General features: G+C 47.4%; 1 protein-coding gene across 1 annotated transcript; it reads left to right on the top strand.

Annotated features, from left to right (window-relative positions):
* Positions 1 to 5,698: 5,698 nt before the first annotated feature.
* LOC144162054 (chymotrypsin-like elastase family member 2A) lies at positions 5,699 to 11,577 on the top strand. The gene is made up of 4 exons (XM_077692568.1): positions 5,699 to 5,835; positions 6,570 to 6,732; positions 10,278 to 10,429; positions 11,322 to 11,577. The coding sequence occupies exons 2-4, from the start codon at positions 6,591 to 6,593 to the stop codon at positions 11,505 to 11,507; spliced, it is 480 nt and encodes a 159-aa protein (XP_077548694.1). The 5' UTR covers positions 5,699 to 5,835; positions 6,570 to 6,590; the 3' UTR covers positions 11,508 to 11,577.
* Positions 11,578 to 20,252: the final 8,675 nt, after the last annotated feature.

The following is a 20,252-nucleotide window of genomic DNA, read 5'->3' as shown; positions in this document are numbered from 1 at the left end:
TTGTGGTCAGTATATAGGTAGACTACGTCAGACTACAAATTGAGGGTCCTTCTTAAGTTAAAAAAGATCCAGTAAGCCGTAGTTTTGGGGCAAATAAAATCAGTAATAAATGACGAAAAGCGCTTTGATAGGCAGCTTAAAGCATAGCGAGTATAGGAGTTATTTGCGACGCTTGGAAGGCTGGGAGATTATAAATATTAGATGAAATAAAGGACACACGTTTCTTAATTTTCTTGCCAGGCTTTAAAATTGAGAGAAAACCTAGGGAGTATTCGAAATTTGTGAAATAGAGCTCTAAAGAGTTGGCATCCCACCACTTATAGAGGCCAATGTTGTACGGATAAGAGATGATGGCAAGACGGCTGTTTTAAAGGGACCCTGCAACACTTTAGATAACCGGTTGCGCTCTTTCCTTCACGTCTGGAAGCACTGCAAAAGCTATAGTTATCGCCAGCACGGAGCGGCACTGCATGATTTGCTCGTCGCAGCAGATACGCCTTCCGTTTCTGCATTGTTTTTGTGGCTTCATTTTTGAAGTTGCTATCGAATGCGTTCATTGCTGCAACTGAAGGAAAACAGGCCAACAGCCGCTACATGGCCTTAATGACGAAATTCGAGCGGTCGAAGAACGCCAAGACCGAGAAAGAGAAAAAAAATCTTTTGAGCGAGTTGACAGTTATCTGATGTGCATAGAGCAGTAATTTAAGGCTGGGGTACTTTGCGACCCCCTAATCTGAGTACTGGGTGTGTTGGGTGGCTGCGTTCTGCAAACGTTCAAGTTTTCAAAAAAAAGTTGAAAATTTGTTGCAGGATCTCTTTGACGAGTATACCTGGAATCATTTTCAAAGTATACAGCTACAGTTAACTTCTTCCTCAATCATCCCATGTTTTGGCGATAATGCCTGGTGACGCATTACGTGTACACGGTGACGTTAAGCACCGCAAAAAGCAAAAACCCCCTCAGTATACAGCTCGAATGTTTTTTGAATTTCGTTATTAAAGCATGCTCACCTATGTTGTCGAAGCTTCTTACATAAAAAAGGGTATAACATCTCCTTTGCAAGTTTTACACTTCCAGATCATTTGAAAGTAAGAAACGTCGGGATCATAAATCCGGACGTCGAAATAAGCTTGCAGATCACAGCCCAATATTGTCCGTAATTAGTAATACACGCGTACCGAACGCGCTGGAATTCGATTTGCTGACTTTAGACTGTGCACCTCGGCCTGTTCGAGTGCTTCCTCGGGGTTTGTTCTTGCTTATACGCCTCGAGCTTTGCGATCGCTGCGCCGCCTGCCGCCACTTCTCCGCCGCGCTTACGGGATGTCCGCAGCGCAGCTGATAGCGGCTCATGCAGTGTTTTGGTTCTCTTTCGCTTCTTTTTGCTTTTCCGCGGCCTAAACACTTTGTTATTGTGATGTCTGTAAGCAAATAGTGCGTTTAGGGTATTTTAAAAAAACAGCTGCGTCCTGACTGAGTGCTCTAACGCCAACAAGAGCTAACCGGGGACGCGGTACTGCGCGCTTCGCGTCGGCGACGGCAGCGGCATATCACCACTGTCACCTCCGAATATCTCAGGCGCAAGTGAATTCTATTGACGCCTCGTTTAGACGTTATATTTGCACAGTGATAGGTAGGTTTCGTTTTGCAGCGCAGACAACGAATTCGGACTTGTTTTGAATGTATACATCGTCCAAAAATATCATTCGGGGAGGTGATTACCTGGCAATAACTTGTGCCTTTTATAGAAATACAGGCACGCGAACATGTTAAGTATATTCCAAGTTGTTGGGTCGTTAAATATGTGCCCACTCTACCTGACAGAACGGACCAAGGAGAGTTAATGAAACCACGGAAAAATAAATGGTCTGCCAAGTCCGGAAGCAATGTAATAGTTCGTGCGAGAATGAAAAAAAAAAAAAAAAACAGCGCAGCTTCGCAAATCCTAGAGACGTTCGTCTTACCTTAAGCAAGGTTGAGCTCACTAGACCAACTAGATGCGAAATGCACTGATGTTTTCCAAGACAGGGAGGGGGAGGGGGGGGGGGGGGCGCTTAACTATCGTTGTGTACAAATGCAGAGCGAAATCAAGGAAAGGTCGTTTTAGTAAGTCACACACAAGCTTCGCGTTCACCTTTATTTTGTTTTTCGATTTTAACGAACAGGAATCACTCGGCGGAGACATTTTTTGATGTACAGCGAAGTTCACAAGCGATAAAAGGTGTCGTTGGATTGAGTGTGGTATCTGATAAGGCCCCCTGATATCACTTTGGTGCTCAATTCTGCAGGCTTCCTGTGTCATATGATGATGTTTCGAAAAAGCGTTGAGTCACGGCCGCGGATATAAGCGGATGATATATGTAACAGATGACTGTTAGGGAAGCTCACCTCGCGACAAGACGACCCAGCCGGAAATTCTTTGTGCTGACTCTCGCATGTAATTTTGCATTATTATCGATGTTACTTATTGCGTAGAATGTCCGTGTTATTTATGCCACATTGGCTTGTTCAGGGTAGTGATCAATATCCGAGATATGAAGCGTAACTGGCGGGCTGTCAGGTATGAGTGCTCCGCTAGATTATGGAACCACACGAAACCGATTTACATCGCAGTGTATAGCCGTAGAATGAGCATCTGAACGAACGCTGCTTACGGAGTTACTGTTAGTAAATTTCAGGGCAGTGGAATTACAATAAGATCCATATATATGCCGGTTTCGTGACGCCGTCTTGTGACACACACCTGGCGCTTATGCGGACCGAATGTACCACAGTAAGATCGGGTCAGAAGCATTTACACTCTCGTAAATGCACCACGTTTGCGAACAGAGTGACTGCTCCACATAAATATGTATTTCCAATGCATGCAAACGGAAAATATCAGTCGCGAACGTGCCTCAAAAGCAACGGCAACAGTGGTGAGCGGGCCGGCCACTCCCGCGACTGCTTTCTGAACGGGCCGCTAGGGGGATTTCAGTGGCGCCCCTACAGGAAGCGCTCGAGGCGTATAATTCATTGGGAGCTCAAGTTGGCGCCACTAAACTTGATGAAGTAAAATAGCCTTCGTTCGTCCCTGCACTCGTAACAAAATTAGTAATGCGTATACTAAAATATTTAAAATAATCTCTTCTTTGTTCCCGATCACCATGGATTTAGATGAGGCCCCTCATGCTCATTTGATATGGATTACTCAAAGGCCTTATATAAAGTTTACGCCTTTTATTAAGCAAGTTATTATCTATTCAGCTGCCAGGTAACGTTTATCTTGAGCTTCAAAATTGTCTGAATGGATAATTGCGGAAAGTTGTTATCAATGGCGCTGACTCGACAGACATTTCTGTACCATGTGGTGTACCCCAAGGGTCAGTTCTTGACTCACTCTTCTGGGTTTCTATAAATGATATAGGCATTGGCATAACGTCACACATTAGACTTATTGCCGATTCATTTTGTTTTATACAGGGAAAGTAATGTTGATAGTGATAGCGTCTCTTCGCAGTGTAATTTGGAGAAATTTCCATTTGGCAACGGCTCACCAACTTTTTTTTTTAATTGCGAAAGTTTGCTCTGCAGCATAAAACTTGAACGCCTCCAAATGAAGATACGCTCAATTATGTTGCAAAGATGAACCTTTGAACGCTCAATATTGCTTATAGAACAGGGCAATTCATGATGTAATAAAAGCTGAATATTATGAGTCGCTTTTTCGCATGTTTTAACTTGGAACCGACACTTTGACTCGCATGCAGTTTGCACTTTTCTCGTTGACACTTTGACTGGTCGCAGCGGCGTTGACTTTCGCACTTCGTCATTTGATTTTCGCACGCAAGAAAGCTTCGCGTTTCAGCCACCGTCGTCGCTAGACGGAGGGAATTCGGATTTTTTCCGAGACATGCAAACCACTTATACGGAATAACACGCCCGCCCCTCTGCGACTCTGACGTATATGGCAGCGGCATGCAAAAGCACATTTTATACGTGGTATACCATGACAAAAAAAAATTCACGCATCTCCACGAAGTGAATCATGACGAGTGGGCGAAGCACTGGGGATCGTTCTTACCGTAAATATCACCCGTGGCAATGCCAAATCGCGCATGTAAATGAGTGACAACGCGTGTGTACTGTATATACCATTCCAATCCAATCCAATCCGATACAATTCAATTGAATCCAATCCAATCTAATCCATTTCATTCCAATTCAATCCAATCCAATGCTCCTCGCGCATGCGCAACACTGTGTACACGGACACCGAGCCCCGGACAAAGCGAGGTCCTAAGGTGCTGCGCCCCTTCGAGCAGCAGCGATCGAACGGTGTGCGCAAAAACATCACGATTTATGTCCTGCGACAGCCTTCAAAGAGGTCAACTCGTCAGTAAGAGAACGCAGTTGTTTTCCCATCAAATTTCTTAAACTCTTCAAATTCTTCAGATAAAGGGGATACAATACTCGCCGTACCACTCGGAGCGATCTGAGGCCAGCGTTAGCAAGTGACACTCAAGTCAGTAAACAAAGGATTTTGTTTTTAGCTTTGACATTGCAGGGCGTCTATGTATCAGCGAAACCAACGCAGCTTTGCAGCCTCAGATCGCTCCTACGAGAGCGTTACTTGGGTGCTGACGTGTTCGTTCTTGTATGCCCAGCGGCCCGAAGCGACGACACAAGCTCAAATCAAAATGCTGACACGCTGAATGATAGTTCATTAAAAAAATGGCTGCGGCTTGGCTCAGCTAACCTTGGATATGCAAAGCGAAAGCTTGGCCTCTTCTGGTTGAGTCTTGGTTTCGCTTGGTTAACCTTTGATGTAGCTGCATTGCGGACCATGGCTCAAAGCTCCTCGGTCCCGTGCAGCGCTCACAGAAGGACGTCCGGCGAACGCGGTGTTCTTTCACGGCGAACGCGGCGTTCCTCTTTCACAGCGAACGCGTCGCAAGATGAGGCGCTTAGCCCGAGGCGACCCAGCGACGCATGCCTGGGAGGTTGCGGGTTTGGTCGGCTGCCAATCAGCTGAGCGGCCTCTCCCGTCGCGGCCACCGCCGCTACGTGAGCAGAACGACTGAAAGCGGTGCCTTATGTGCAGCGGGCCCGGGGAATCACGCGACGCGCTTGGCAAAAGGCTAACTTGCGCATCCTCCGCGAAACCGCTCGATGAAAGTAGTAAAGCTTTGCTTTAATACTCTTTTGTCCCGTTAGTAATTATGCCAATTTTATTGCAAATTTCAAGAAAATAATCGAAATAAATGAGAAAACTAACGAACCAGTGGCGACTCCCCTGCCACTTTGCGGCAATTTTTCTATGACGTCATCGAGTCTTGCTTGTGTGACTGGCGGCCGTCGACCTAAGCCAGCACCAAGGGTTGATTTTATTGGGCCTTCTAGTTACGTTTAATCACATTGCGTGGGTAAATTAACGGGCAGTTAACACACTTATAACTGTTTTTAGTTCTGGCCCATACAGCGCGTCACTCCTTTTCTATATGATGTCGATGTGGCGCGAAATTCGAATGTTTTGTAATATTTCTTGCATCTTTTTTCCCTAAAAAACTTATTTCATGGCTGGAATGAAGCTGAGTGAGTTACCAAAGGCTGGTTATCTCCAACTGAACGAAGTTCTATTTTGTTTTCGTGGCAGCTCCAAGCAGTCTCACCGAAGAAAGGGCACGGCGTAAACGCTTTCTATATTCCCGTTCAGTCATTTGGCGCACTATTGCGTTTATTCGCCTCGGCAGTAAGCGTCCGGAGGAATTGGTGGTGAAGTTCGGCAGCCACAACATCGTTGAAGACGAGGCGGGGTTCAGATTTGCAGCGTGGATATCATCGCAAGGCACAACGTATATTTTTAACCACCATTTGCTTCGTAACATACAGCGAATAAAATGCGAGAAGGCCGCAGAAGCTTTCCAAAAATGGATGAGATGTTTCGGTTGGCTTCTCGAAAATGTTAACTTGAAAGCGCGATATAAACTCCTGCAGCCACGGTGAAATAGAAGGAAGCCCAAGGTTCACTAAACAGCGTTATCGTACTTACGCAAGATTTTGCGCTCTAAAAACTAAATCCAGGTCTTATTTTCAAAATCTAAAACCAAGTTTTAGTTTTAAAAACTAAAGCCAAGTTTTAGTTCTAAAAACTAAAACCAAGTTGTAGTTTTAAAAACTAAAGATTTTGTAAAATAAAACTAAGACCAGTTTTAGCATAAAACTAAAACCAAGTTGTAGTTCTAAAAACTAAAACTTGGTTTTAGTTTTTAGTTCGCAAGATAATAAGTTTTTAGCACTAAAACTTGGTTTTAGCTTGATTTCGCTGTTTTATTTCACCTTCGCACTATAAAAAAACCTTCACTGTTACTACGGGAGGAGTATGCGTTAGCCTAGATTACCCACCACAGATAGTCTTCGCTCGTAGTTTTGCGAGATAAAAGATTGTTGACAGTGAAACGTTTCGATAAAATGCAGTGAAAAATTGAATTAAAAGTGTTGATAGCCAGCGAATTAACGGATTTTGTGACAAGTACAGAGCAGACGAGCGAACGAACGAGAGACATGTCCGCGATTGCCTCGCCCGCAGTGGTACCTTGGTGGGCGCAACATGACCAACGACGTGGCGGTGCTGAAGCTGACGCTACCGGTGAACTTCACGGACCACGTGCGACCTGTCTGCCTGCCCGGTCCAGGAGAGACGCTTCCCCTGGGTACCACCTGCTACACCACGGGCTGGGGAACCACTCGGGGTAAGCTGCAGAGCTGGACTTTTATCAGCGTATATCTGGGCAACCCCTTCGAGTGAAGAGTGAATCGTGCTTGAGTCGCCGCTGGGAGTAGAGATGTGAGCGGTTGAACAAAAAAAGCATACAAAACAGGTTTTTTTTTTCGTTTTCTGAAACCAGGGTAACATTGAAAAAAAAAAACACAGAGCTTCTCCGGGAAATTCGTTTTGATGCGACCAATCTGCAGAGAGGGAAATGCTTTGTGAAATCTATGCCTTGACGTGAAATCGTGAGCAGATTTTGACAGCGAAGGCTCTTCTGGGCTTTTTGTGATGCAGCATGAAAGAATTATATTTCTTTCAGAGTAAACGAAAAAAAAATTATCGGGCACTTATGTCTATTAAGTGATTTGAAAGCAAAAACCAGCTATTATTGAAGACTTCTTCACTCCTCCATCGTGTTTGCGGTGCGGTCACGTTCACCTCTCATGCGGCAGGCGTCCGGATAATTGTTGTTCCATCCCGGCACGGTACATGATTAGTGCTGTAGTTACCACACTTGGCTGCGGCTCTTCGCGACCCGGGTTCAAATCGCAGTTGAACACAAATAAGATTTAATATATGTTTTTTACATCTTTATTTTTACAGCGGCCATAATTTGGTTTCATTCGTATAGTCGCCAGCAACTACGGTCCCTTTTCGTGTTTGATAAGACGTCTAAGGGTTCCGCCTTAAGGAGTATATCAAAGTTTTCATAGATATGTGTGGAATCATTTTTTTTTCTCAAATTGTTTTAGTTTTCCAAGAAAAAAAAACATGAAAAACTTCTTTTTTCACTCCCCTCAAAATTTTATGAAAGCTTACATCTCTAGATAGGAGGCCACAAGGCTGGTGTGAGTGACCACGTTTAGCGCTAGACAGGCGTCACCTTTCGGAGGCTCAAATAAATGGTGTCTCTACTAGTTGCATCCTTCTTATCTACACGGTGTCGCTTTAAGCCAGATACAGGTCTCAATAAACAGTGGCTGCCTGGGTTTTGTTTTCAGTCTTGGTGAACAAGGGATGGCGGCAAACATACCGTATTTTCGCGATTCTACGTACCCTCTCCTACTTTCTGGAAGAAAAACTGGAAAAAAAAGTTCGCATGCGAATCTAAGCACCCCCTTTTCTGAGTAACCATCGCAAGGTGGACTTCAGACGTGTGGGAGCTGGCCCGAGTTGACAATGCGTCCAAGTAATTTATAAAGTTTTCAATTACAAACCACTTCAACGGAACAGAAGACGACCTGCTAGGGGATACGCAAAGCGGTGGCCCAAGCGACAATGGACTCGAGTGGTAGTGAAGGTGATTGAGTGTCAGACGTAAGCGGTGGGTTCCCTATGTGTACCTATTTTCTCTAATGTTTGCCAAATAAAACATTATTCCTTCCTCCCAGACTCGTAGAGGTACGGCTGCGAAAAAAAATGGCGGGGGAGGGGGGGGTCTTTTTTTTTGCATCTGAGCACCCCCCTCACTTTTGGTATCGCGATTCTAAAAAAAAAAAACGGCGGGGGGGGGGGGGGGTGCTTAGAATCGAGTAAATACGGTATATGTGGGAATTAGGCCGCGCATATCTCGAGTACAAGCTGTTTAAGAGTTTTGAATAACTTGGCTGTGGTTGTAATTATATCAACAGCTTTTAATCAATAGAAGCATGGGTTGTTATAACAATATCTAATCGCTTAACTTCGGCGTGATGCCTCATAGGTACGTTCCCTCTTCCGTTAAGCGGCCATGAAGACAAAATACACGCTTGGTTCATTAGAAAGACTCCTTTGTCCCGATAACAACGATACCAAGTTTATCGCAAACTTCGAACAAATAATAGAGATATTAGAAAAACGTATGAAGCAGTGGCGACTGCCCGCCCGCAGAGTCGTTCGATCGAAACCTGGCGCCGGCAAGTATTATTTTTTTATATAGTGTAGGGGGAGCGATGCGGACTACGGACGCCAACGCGGGTGACATCGTGAGTTACTGAAATGCTCTGCATTTAAAACACTTGATAATTGTTTTAGTGCTGGTCCATATTACGTCACTCCTGCCAATGTCACGTCACGGTAGCGCGAAATTTGAACATTTATCGACATTTCTTGCGGTTTTTAAAGACAATAGTCTACCTTGGGCTACTTAAACCCAGAAATTTTGGTTTGTCTGTATGTCCGTTTGTCTGTCTGTCTGTGACTCTATTCAGCAAGCCGGCCAAAGTGAAACGAGATCTGCGCAAAAGTCTTATATACTCACCGCCAAAACTAAACGCCTGAGTCTGGTGTCAATGTTCATACTTGTCAACATTGTTGAACAAGAACAAGAGATTACGCAAATATAAGACCGTAAATTAATATATAAGTGATATATACAGTGTCCCTTTATTAAAATTCATGGATGCTTGGTTTTTGCGATATCAAATGAAATTCTACATCAACTGCAGAAAATCGTCGCCTGCTGTTGCCCGCGCCACTATAGCATCCTGGCGGAATTTTAAGACATCAAACCGCAACAATAACGAAAGGTTCCACTAGATAGGTTCTACGTTCTGTTTGGAACGCACGTGGAGTAGGGCAACGCGGTTCTATAAACGTTGAAGCAGGGCGCCTCGACTCACTCGCGTCTCCGCCGTGCGGCAGCGCTGGCATCGCGGCACCCGGCCTGGAGCAGTGGAACGCGGTAAATTTAAATTGACTGGAACAAACCTCTAGCTTGTTTACTTTGTAAAGAGCGCGACGGAAGAGGAACAGCGTGAGAAGTGAGCGGAAATGCGAAGGGAGGCATTTACTTGGCAAATGTCGACAAGGAATATTGTCTTTTGTCGACATTTGCAACGAAAGGAGCAGATACACGGCGGATTTTTTAAAGGCAAAACTTTGTATGCCTCACTGATAACTTTAACAAAACAGCGCGAAGCACGGGACAAAGGGAAGTTAGTTAGCAAATAGCCTAATTCATTCACTGATCATGCGCGCGGCTACTCTTTGATAACATTTCGCCTATATATTTCGTTCTTTGCTTTCAAATAAACAGTTGTTAGTGAGCGCTTGTGTAGTCTTCGTCTTCCCTTTGTCCCGTGCTTCGCGCTGTTTTGTTAAAGTTATGTACCAACTTGCCCAACTACAAACCCTGCCTCACTGATAACGTTTCAGGTCTCACCAAAACGCTTCGCGTGGTAGGAATCGAACCAGGGTTCCTCGCGTTATGAAGCCGATGACATCCGACTGCGCCATTTCGACACGGTTGAGGAAGTTTGGATTTTGGACTTTGACTTTGACTTAGGTTGCATGGGAGAAAGCTTTGTGTTTTAACTACCTTTCTTTTGGAAAAACCTTTGTCTTGGCAAAGGGGATTTGATTCTTTTGTTAGAAAAACGCCTTTTGCTGCTCGAACGGAACTGAGTGAGCTACCACCAAAAGCTAGTTCTTTCGAATTCAACAGATGTGTATTTTGTCTTCATGGCCCATTTACTATAGCTTGCTTTGAAAAAAAAATTACAACCGAGATCCCGTTTGCGTAATGCGACTCACACGTACGCGCAGGCACTGGCAGCTCGTTCCTGCTGAAACAGACTCGCCTGACCGTGCGTGATTTCGACCAAAGCTGCAGCAACATCCTCAGCTTCCAGCCGACCCTGCGCGGAAGCGAGATGGTGTGCGCTACGGATGACGCGGACTCTTCCGGACCCTGCCACGTGAGCCCATCTGCGCTGCTAACGATGTTTCGGCTTCAAGGGGCTGGCTCGCATGTTGCATTTTGTAGTTACCTGAGAGAGAGAGAGAGAGAGAGAGAGAGAGAGAGAGAGAGACAGACAGACAGACAGACAGATAGACAGATAGATAGATAGATAGATAGATAGATAGATAGATAGATAGATAGATAGATAGATAGATAGATAGATAGATAGATAGATAGATAGATAGATAGAGAGAGAGAGAGAGAGAGAGAGAGAGAGAGAGAGAGAGAGAGAGAGAGAGAGACAGACAGATAGACAGATAGATAGATAGATAGATAGATAGATAGATAGATAGATAGAGAGAGAGAGAGAGAGAGAGAGAGAGAGAGAGAGAGAGAGATCTTTAACATGAACTGGTGAAGTAAGCCGTGCTGGAGGCAGGGCTTGCTACGGCAGATTGGGATGGTTAGAGTGACGTAGCTGAGTGTAGGACATTCCGGAAAATGCAGTGAGAGAGAAAAGAAAAAAAAAACGTTGAAAATGAGATTTAAGGAAATGCTAAAAAGAAAATTCAATACAAGATGGTGCAGAGAAAAGGAGAATGCCAAACAAAGGTAGATACATTACCACACTAACGAGTTGGAGTCGGTTCTGGGTCACTCGCGCTGTTTTAAGTATACAGAATTTTTCCCAGTCCGAGTCTGTGTTCGACTGCAGTGTTCGACTGTATCGGTGTTCGACTGTGTTCGACTGTATCGGTGTTCGACTGTAGTGTTAAGTATCTTTTCCTTCTCTTGTGTTAACTTGTTGGGATACTTCGAAGAGCAGCAGCTTTTTTATGGAAATTCGAGATAATTTGTGGATATCTCACCGGTCCCGTCTTTTGGCCCTCGTCTTTGCACTCCCGCAGGGTGACAGCGGAGGACCCCTCGTCTGCCAGATCGGCTCGTCTTCCAACTGGACCCTGGCGGGCATGACAAGTCAGGGCACGCACCTGACGTCAACGCACGCCCTGTGTGGCATGGGCACGGGCACCATATGGAGTTCCACCATCGCCAACCGAGCCTGGATAGATGGTGCATTGCGCAGATTCTGAAGGGTTTTCACCGGCACGCCCGCGTACGGAGCGCCTCGCTCCCAACGGAGGGTTGGCGCCAAGTTCGAACTCACCGCTAGTAGTGCGCTACAGATGTATATAGACACACCCTATTAAAGCGGAACGCTCTCTCTGGTACACAAGAATACGATTTTACTACTCGTCTGGTCTGTTTCCGTGCAAGCGGCCTGAATTCGCTTGGAGTGATCTGACTCGATATGATTTAGATGAGAACCTCGACCGGTGTTATGGCGCAGATTTTTATCCGGGGGGGGGGGGGTTGTCGCTTTGTTTGTGTCGCGTCTTTGAAGCCGTTTTGAGCTTCCGGAGACAGTACCGTTGCAAGAAAGCATTTATTCTGAACAAACAAGGAATATAAAATGTATGTGGTGTTACATTGGTAACGGCATCCCAGAACCGACCTCCGTCATGTAGTAGTAGCGTGGTGAATGAGCGTCTTGCAGAACAGTTGCCTCCGTTTTGAGGAGGAAGAGCCAAAAGCAAAACTTAAATTGTTTAATCCATGGCGAGAAGAGAAGAGCGATGACACAGAATTAGGGCGCGCTTACAGCATGGCAGCTAAACGGGCAGAGCAACGCTCTCAGTAGAGCCTGGGATGAGCACTGACTCGGCTCGACTAAGCGCGAGAATTTGGAGTGACAAGGCGGAGGGATGCATGATTATTTTTATACAGTGATACATTACAAAAATAGTCTTGAAAAACTGCTCCCCCCAAAAAGGTAAATATATATAAAAAATCCCGCCATCTCCACGAAGTGAATGATGATGAGAGGGGCGAAGCTAAAACGCTTATCGGAAAAACCGTGAAACATACGCCCATACATCATATAAAGACTCGACACGTCAAGCTTTCCACCGCTCCGTTGACAAGCTCATCGACGACGTCGATGTTTGTGGTGATTATGTAGGGCTTGTTTAGGACGATGAAAATTTCCATGGGTAAGTTGGCGAATTCGGTGTGTGACATTTTAGCCACCTTGGCCGTCGCCTTCTGCAGGGCGTCTTGTGTCGCGTACCCCCGGTACGTGTCTTCAGCTCGCAGACGACGAACGACAACCTCTTTTTCTGCCTCTCCTCCTTCTTGGGTAGCAACGAACGCGTTGAACGTTTCGACCTCTTCGGCCAATCTTTGGTTGGCCAATCCCTACGGGGATCCTGCCACAATCATCATCAATGTGCCGTGTACAATGTGCCGTGTACCGCCGGGACAGGGCCCGAGCAAGAGGAGCTTCGCCCCTAATAAATAAACTTATTTGAACAACCAAGGGACTTTTGTGGCGGGTCTAGCTGGCCGTGTGAAAAGCACCATTTTTCTGGGATACTTTCGGGACATCTGTCAGTCTTCAATCTGTTCACCGAAGTGTACTGGACGTCGGGATCCGGGCTTCCCAGGGGAGCCGTCCACGGTTCATTAGAAAAGCTAGGGACTGGAGCGAGGTCTGTAGTTTGCCGGCACTCTCACACCGTACGGTATAGGATACCGGGTGGTTGACAGTGGGGTCAGGTGGTTGTGTATTGGGTTGGGAAAGTAAGATTGAAATGAGTTGGGGGGGTTGGGGTCTGGAGCCGTCTGAGCGTGGGCGTGTCTTCTCTGGTGAGCCGCCAGTGCAGATCTGAGAACGTGCAAAGTTCATGACGATAACGCGCCAAAATGTCTGCGCATGTTTTAAATGGCAGCGAGACTTCAACGGACTGTGCTAATGTGTAGTTATATTTGAAGTGTTTCGGTGTACCAATTGGCGAGCAGCGGCACGACCCGTTTCATTGCAGTTGATGAAAGCGTGGCTTGATATTCAGATTTCCTAGATTGTGGGCACTTCATCGCAGTAGGATGCGCAAGCCAGGTGTAGAAATTCTGCCCAATTGCTAGCTTCGGCATGCGGACTGCTAGTCTGTTAAGATTGTGGCTATTTTGCTGTTTGATTGCTGCTTGGCTATGGTGATTACATCAGCATTTTCAGTGGATGTCATGGTCGCTTTTACGGCAGTTGGTCGTTTGCCGACGCCGCTGACTACGGTTAAAATTTTAAAGCGAAGCTTTAGTAATCCCGTCGAGCGGTGTCGCCGTCACGGAGGTTTGACCTTCATTTGACCGCAGCTACGGCACACCATTGGCAGCGAATCACGTGACTCGCCGGTCCGAGCTCCGCGGTCAGCCGCTTTCACTAGCCGCCCGGGCTCCACCACCAGTGAAAGCTTTGCGCATGCGCTCTCCCGCGGCTGGATCGCCGCCTTGTCACGTGACTCGACGCGTGCATGCGAGCTTGGCCGTGGGTGAGAGCGGCGCCTGGCCGTCTTCCCTTCTCTGAGCATTGCGTGGGAGCCAGAGGCTTTGTGCTGTCGTCGGCAAGCGGCGTCTGAAACTCCCCTCGGATATCGCCCGGCGAGCTGCTTCACTAGAGGAACACCAAGCTCGCGTGGCTAGCATTGGAGACTGAGAAAAAGCGAGCCATTCGGCTCGGAAAACGCCGGAAACGGGATCACAAAGGCAAAAAAATTGTCGCAGCTTGGAATAGTGGTGCAAGGCTGGAGAAACAGCATAGCTGGGGGCCGATCTAGCTTGTTTCCCCCTTAGATCCCCTGGCAGTGTGTGTGTGTGTGTGGGTGGGGGGGGGGGGGGCACACTTGGACAGCATAGTAAAATCCTGTTAAACTTGGCCTCACCCCTCAGCGGTCATCCTAGCTTAGCAAGAACATTGCAAAGCTTAGCAAACATAACAAACCTTGGCAACACAGGAAGAAACTAGCTCGGCCCCCAGCTCCGCTGTTCTTTTGTTACAACTGAACATCTATTTCACACCGTTTCAACACTCGACAGAAAGCCAAGCGTGTTCCAGTCGGTAAACACCCTTTTCGCCACACGACTATAGTCTTTTAATTTTGAAGGTTCAAATTGGTGTTTCATGTGCCAAAGCTAAACTTAGGGCATGACGTGCACCGCATATGGAAACGAGCGATCATTGCATACGAGCAATTTTTTTTTTTGCGTTCAAAAATTTCTTGCGAGTAGAGAAGTATATGAGGGGATGTCTTGTTCTTTACAGTGCTATTATGCATCCAAGCATGACCTTATTCAATGAACAGCTGAACACCTTTTCCACACCCTTTCAATACCCTAAGAAAAACCAAGGGTGTTGAAGTTGATTAACACCCTTTTTTACGCGAAAAGGGTGTAGAGCTAGGAACAGGGTGTTGAGATTCAAGAAAAAAGGTGTAAAGGCCTCCCAACACCCTTTTTTCTCTTATGCTACACCCTTTTTGGCTGAAAGGGTGCAAAAACGTTTAGTGTGTAGGCTTACCGGTCATAACCTCTGCCTCAGCTTGGCACCCTGCGCAGCCTCCTGCAGGTTTGACACAGTCTGTTCTACCTCACGTCATGTCGACTGAAATTGCTTATCCGTGAAGCAACAAATATATCTATGGGTCTTCCGATCACCACTACAACCACCCGACTTGCGCAACTTAGTGTTCTCCCTCTCTCCGAAACTGTAACCCGTCGTCATATCTGACGCACATTAAAATATCTGCACCGTCCCCCTCCCCCCCCCACCTCAACCGACTCCTCTAGACAGCAAAATACTCCAACACATTACCGTAGCACCTATTCCCCGCCACATGGACAAAGAACGCAATCCCAAACGCCGTCTTTTCGTGCCGCATACTACGCCAAGAAAGTAACCGATACCGACAGCCGCCACGTATTCACAGATGTGGCATTTGAAGTTAACCTCGGTGCGGTCGCCTTCATCACTTCAGGTGGTACTCACTATTCCATCACTCAACGCTGCACCTCCCCTAGAATAAGCCGAACTTCTCACCATCGCTTTTGCCGCTGCTGACAACACATGTCCCGTCCGCACGACCAATACATACACCGATTCCAAGTCAGCATGCTACCACCTGGCTCAGGGTCTCGCCTTTCCCTCCTCACTGTCCCTCTTCAACAACGTTAAATGGCCTTTTCACGTGCACTGGATCCCTGGTCACGCAGGCGTTGCAGGGAACGAACGCCCGCATCAGCTTTCCCGCGAAGCTCTCCTCCGGGCCCCTGTCTACGCCCGAAGTACAAATCCTTGTCCTCCCACTCCCCTCTCCACCTTAGCAGACCTTCTATACATCCGTCGCATGTTCCCTCCCCTCCACTCCGGGTTTACCCGTCGCGAGCAGGTAGTCATTCGCCAGGCACAAACACATTCACGTGACACACCCGCTCGCCTCCATCTATTCCAACGCACGCCAGACACCCCTGTCTCACTCGGTCCGCACTGCGTTATTCCCCCTGCCCAGGACCACATTCCGCGGGAGTGCCCTACAACCCTACCCAACCACACAATTACACCGGAGAGTGGCTGGCTGTTGCGGCGAGTCTCCAACAGCAACGGGAACTGGCGGCCCACATCATCAGGGCCTGCAGCGGCTGCCGGACCGAGGCGGCTGATCCGTCCCTACCATCTCATGAACAATAAAGTTTCTATCTATCTATCTATCTATCTATCTATCTATCTATCTATCTATCTATCTATCTATCTATCTATCTATCTATCTATCTATCTATCTATCTATCTATCTGGCTGTCTGTCTATCTATCTATCTATCTATCTATCTATCTATCTATCTATCTATCTATCTATCTATCTATCTATCTATCTATCTATCTATCTATCTATCTATCTATCTATCTAATATCTTGGTAATGCGATCGAACTTTACGATAGAATTGCTATCATTGTCATCAGGACCAAACTTGTATATTGCCGTCATGGCTCCTTTAGAGATTAATGAGCGCTGTTCTCAAATATTTGTAGACGTTGTGGGATTCTAAATTTCACACACTAGTGATTTCCCACCCCGCAGCCATCCGCGCTCAGCAAACATGCCTTGCGAGTGCCGGCTGCGGACGGGTCCGTTGTCTGCGGAGACAAAGGCAGGAGGCGGCGAGGGCAAAACACCATTGGCAGGATTTTTTAAGTGCGAATGCACTTTATAAGCGACCCTGAATCACTCGTCCGCCGTCCGCGCTCCCCCTCTCCCCTAGCAACGGCGCGGAGGAGGAGAGAGAGCGTGCGTAGCAACGGTCTCGGCGTAGCAACGGTCACCTGCTCGGCGTAGCTGCGGGCGGCGCGCCGCTCCCTGAATCACTCGTCCGCCGTCCGCGCTCCCCCTCTCCCCTAGCAACGGCGCGGAGGAGGAGAGAGAGCGTGCGTAGCAACGGTCTCGGCGTAGCAACGATCTCCTGCTCGGCGTAGCTGCGGGCGGCGCGCCGCTGCGCCGGTTCGCTTCGCGTTCCGTCCGCGTGAGGGCACTCGCTTGTCGGCTCCGCATTCCGACGCTCGAGGGCGCTCGCGCGACGGCGCGCCGCTAACGTCCGGTTCCGTAAAGCAGTCGAGTTTCCGTAGCGCTTCGTCGTTCTAGATGGATCCTTCGCGGGCTTCGCAGTCAAATCGGGTAACTTCGGGTAACTTCGGGCAAACTCGGGCATTCGAACTTTGCCATCTTCCCTCTCACTTGGGAAATGCTTGTCTTTTTTTGCAAAGTGCGAATCAAATACACTGCATAAAGACTGATCGTAGGCCATAACGGTAAGAGTGTGAGCGAGGCATTAAACAATGCTAGAGATCGAGATGGTTCGACTCACCGATGGCATACCGGAGCAGCGGAGCGCTGCGCGTGCGAGCGAGTTTGCAGTCTCCCAGCTCGCCCGGACGCGTCCCATTGTGGCGCGTTCCCCAGGTCAAGACCAGCGCGCCGAAACGTCCGCGCGCTACCGGATCCCCAAGACAAGAGACCGTCCTCACGTCATCCGACAACCCACCAGACCTCGCCTTTTGATGGCGCTATTATCGAGGAAGAACTGGTTCTCGGATAAGGCAGAGGGGAAAAGGGTCAACGCCTCCACCACGGCGACAAGAAACCGTTCGGTCGCTGGCGCCCTCCCGTATGGTTCCCGTCGCGTGAGCGAGGCGCGTTGTGCACGCCGGCCGCGTTGGGAAGCTAGCCAGAAAGGGGTTCGCGTGAAAGTCGCGATCCCCACAACGTGCATTTTTTGTAATGGTGGTGGTGGGGGTCGTACAAGTAATAATAGTACTCGTAATCGTACTACCAGTAATAGTATTATTCAACAGCAAAGATTGTTGTTCTGCATGGGGTAATGCGTAGCGATACTCAGGGGGATTGGCCAAAGCGTTGCAAGCCATACTGAACAGCGTGGCTCGGTTGTTGTATCGATAGCCCCAAGGGAAACACGCGCGTAGATGTGAACATAAACGCTCAAGTGTCCGAATGTGAATTCATTGAAGTAATGATCTAGCGCACGCTCTTAACTTCTAGCGACACAAATGCACAAAATTCTGACACTCTGCCCCCTCTTTCCCTGCGAGAAAAAAAGAAATTCCGGAATTCCCCCTCATCTACCCTGCCGAACGTGTGCCACAAATTTCGGAAACATCATTCGAATCCCTTCCTACCAGAAGTTGGAACCAAAGCAATCTTCCTTCGAAGCAGCTGCCCGGAAGGAAGCTACTTTAACCAGAATTTGGCCCTTTAATCCAAGTGTGGCCCCGAAATGTTCTCCGCGTCAATTCCTGCAGTGGACGCCAAGCCGAGAGCACGGCCATACTTTATTTTGGGTGTTTTTTTGACATAGCAGACCGGGATATAGTCAAAAATTCTATTCATGTTGGTTGCGACAGCGGTGACTCTTGTGGGGAAGCGTCACCTATTCATCGTCATAATTTTCACCATCAGCATCAACAGCATCGTCATAAAAAGCTTCATCAGAACCGTCAACTTTATTATCAGCAGCAGCTGCAGCAGCCTGCTTCTATCCACTGCTGGACGAAATCCTCTCTCATAACCTCTAGCCGGTCCTCTTTGGCCATGCCTATAAGCGATAGTACCGGTGCAATGCAGAGCGTTTTTACACTAGTCGATATGCCACGCGCAACCCGTAAACCGACGTAAACTTCATATGAAACTATCCGTATTTACCAAAAGAGCGCATTGGTCCTAGCTAAGAATTACTTTTACAGGAGGAGGACTCAACTGTATTAAGCTGGGACTTAGGTGCGGATGTGTGGGCATCCGCCTGGTGTGGCATTTCCTCTATGGCTTGCGCTGGCTACGCTGGGAGCAGAGATGGGAGCTCGTCAGCCGTGCCACAAACTGATCGTATGTGGATTGAGTATTATGGTAGCTTCGCTTCATGAAAGGTGTGGATGGGGGCTGCGTATTGTGCAGTAAAAACATCACGGGTCTTGGAAACAAATAGCATTGCTATATATGGCTCTAACACGGGCTGCTTGAGCCTAATTCCTTGATTGTATACCTAGGCTACTGAGGCCGAAAATCTGGAATATTTTGGAAGCTACTCTGGAGAACCGAAAGAGTGTTCCTTCTTGAGCCTAATTCCTTGATTGTATACCTAGGCTACTGAGGCCGAAAATCTGGAATATTTTGGAAGCTACTCTGGAGAACCGAAAGAGTGTTCCAGGCGACCGAGTAGAGGGAATTGGGAGCGTACCGGGACTCACCAGTTGCAACACCCCAAAAGTGCTTGCCAGAATGGATGCAAGAAGGGCTGCCCTGGCAAGCACATCTCCACAGGACCAACTCAACCTGCTGGGAGCATTCGCAACTACTGCCTTGGACCCAGTGTTTCAAATACGAAAACCGCCCCGTGGTTGGTTGGTTGGTTGGTTGCCTCCCACCATGGCACATACCCACGCGGGGGATTGGCCAAGAAGTTTTGTGCCTAATGAGGATGTGACCTATATTATTTTAGATCCCAAAATTTAGAAAAGAAAATACCCAACAGAATTTTTTAAATATGTATAATGTGAAAGTAGATTCAGGAAGAAAAATGAGGTATGTGTGAATGTTTAGCTGGCTAGCAGGAAAACCTGCCTGTCGCCACAACATAAGAATGGAGGGCAGACACAACATCCCTGTGGCAGACTCCTAGGGCGGAAGCGCCTAGTGACAGGACCTCGTAACTAGATAGCGGAAGGTTAAGGCGTCTAAAGGTTGACTCCAGATGCGTGCGTCGCATTGGGGAGAAGCTGCGGCAATTAAATAGAAAATGTTCTAAATTTTCCAGTTCGTCGCAGAAAGGACATTGCGGAGATGGAGCCAGACGAGATTTATAAAGATAAAAATTTAGTGGGGGAATTTTGCACCGAAGTTTAGTGATTGCTACCTCGCATATCCTTGTTTCACAAAACATTGGCTTCCATGCATGACGAAGGTGGCTATAATCTCTAGAGGATAGAAGGGCGTCTTGCTTGTAAGCCTGGAGTAGCTGTAGACGTTTAAATCTCGCCCCCAATAGAAAACTGTCATTTGGACATTGCACGACCACAGGGCCACCAAGAGACATGCTGGCTAATTGATCAGCCACTTCATTGTATGAGATTCCTGCATGTCCTGGAACCCACACTAGCCGAACCTCACAAAGCTGATGCGGAACAAATGATCGGAATGTGCGGATAATTGGAGAATCTTTTTCGGATGTTAATGCGGAACACACAGAGAGGGAGTCAGAAAGTATAACTACATGGGAAAATCTATGCTGAAGTTTTTGAAGAGCCAAAATTATTGCCAATAATTCCGCCTGGAAAATAGGTGTGAAATCAGGTAACCTGATCGAAAAGGACCAATCGAGGTACTGGGAGAATATCCCGACTCCAGCTTTTTCATCAACCTGTGAGGCATCGGTAGCAATGACGA

This window comes from Haemaphysalis longicornis, unplaced genomic scaffold (assembly GCF_048455015.1).
Source record: "Haemaphysalis longicornis isolate Haplotype H1 unplaced genomic scaffold, Haemaphysalis longicornis Haplotype H1 scaffold_12, whole genome shotgun sequence".
NCBI lineage: Eukaryota > Metazoa > Arthropoda > Arachnida > Ixodida > Ixodidae > Haemaphysalis > Haemaphysalis longicornis.
Note: the sequence above shows the minus strand (reverse complement) of the source record. Positions and strands in the feature narration are given on the sequence as shown.

Coding starts and splice junctions, on each gene's coding strand:
- LOC144162054 (XM_077692568.1), top strand. CDS start 6,591: ATGACCAACGACGTGGCGGTGCTGAAGCTGACGCTACCGGTGAACTTC. Junction 6,733..10,277: donor GGGCTGGGGAACCACTCGGG/GTAAGCTGCAGA, acceptor ACGTACGCGCAG/GCACTGGCAGCTCGTTCCTG. Junction 10,430..11,321: donor ACTCTTCCGGACCCTGCCAC/GTGAGCCCATCT, acceptor GCACTCCCGCAG/GGTGACAGCGGAGGACCCCT.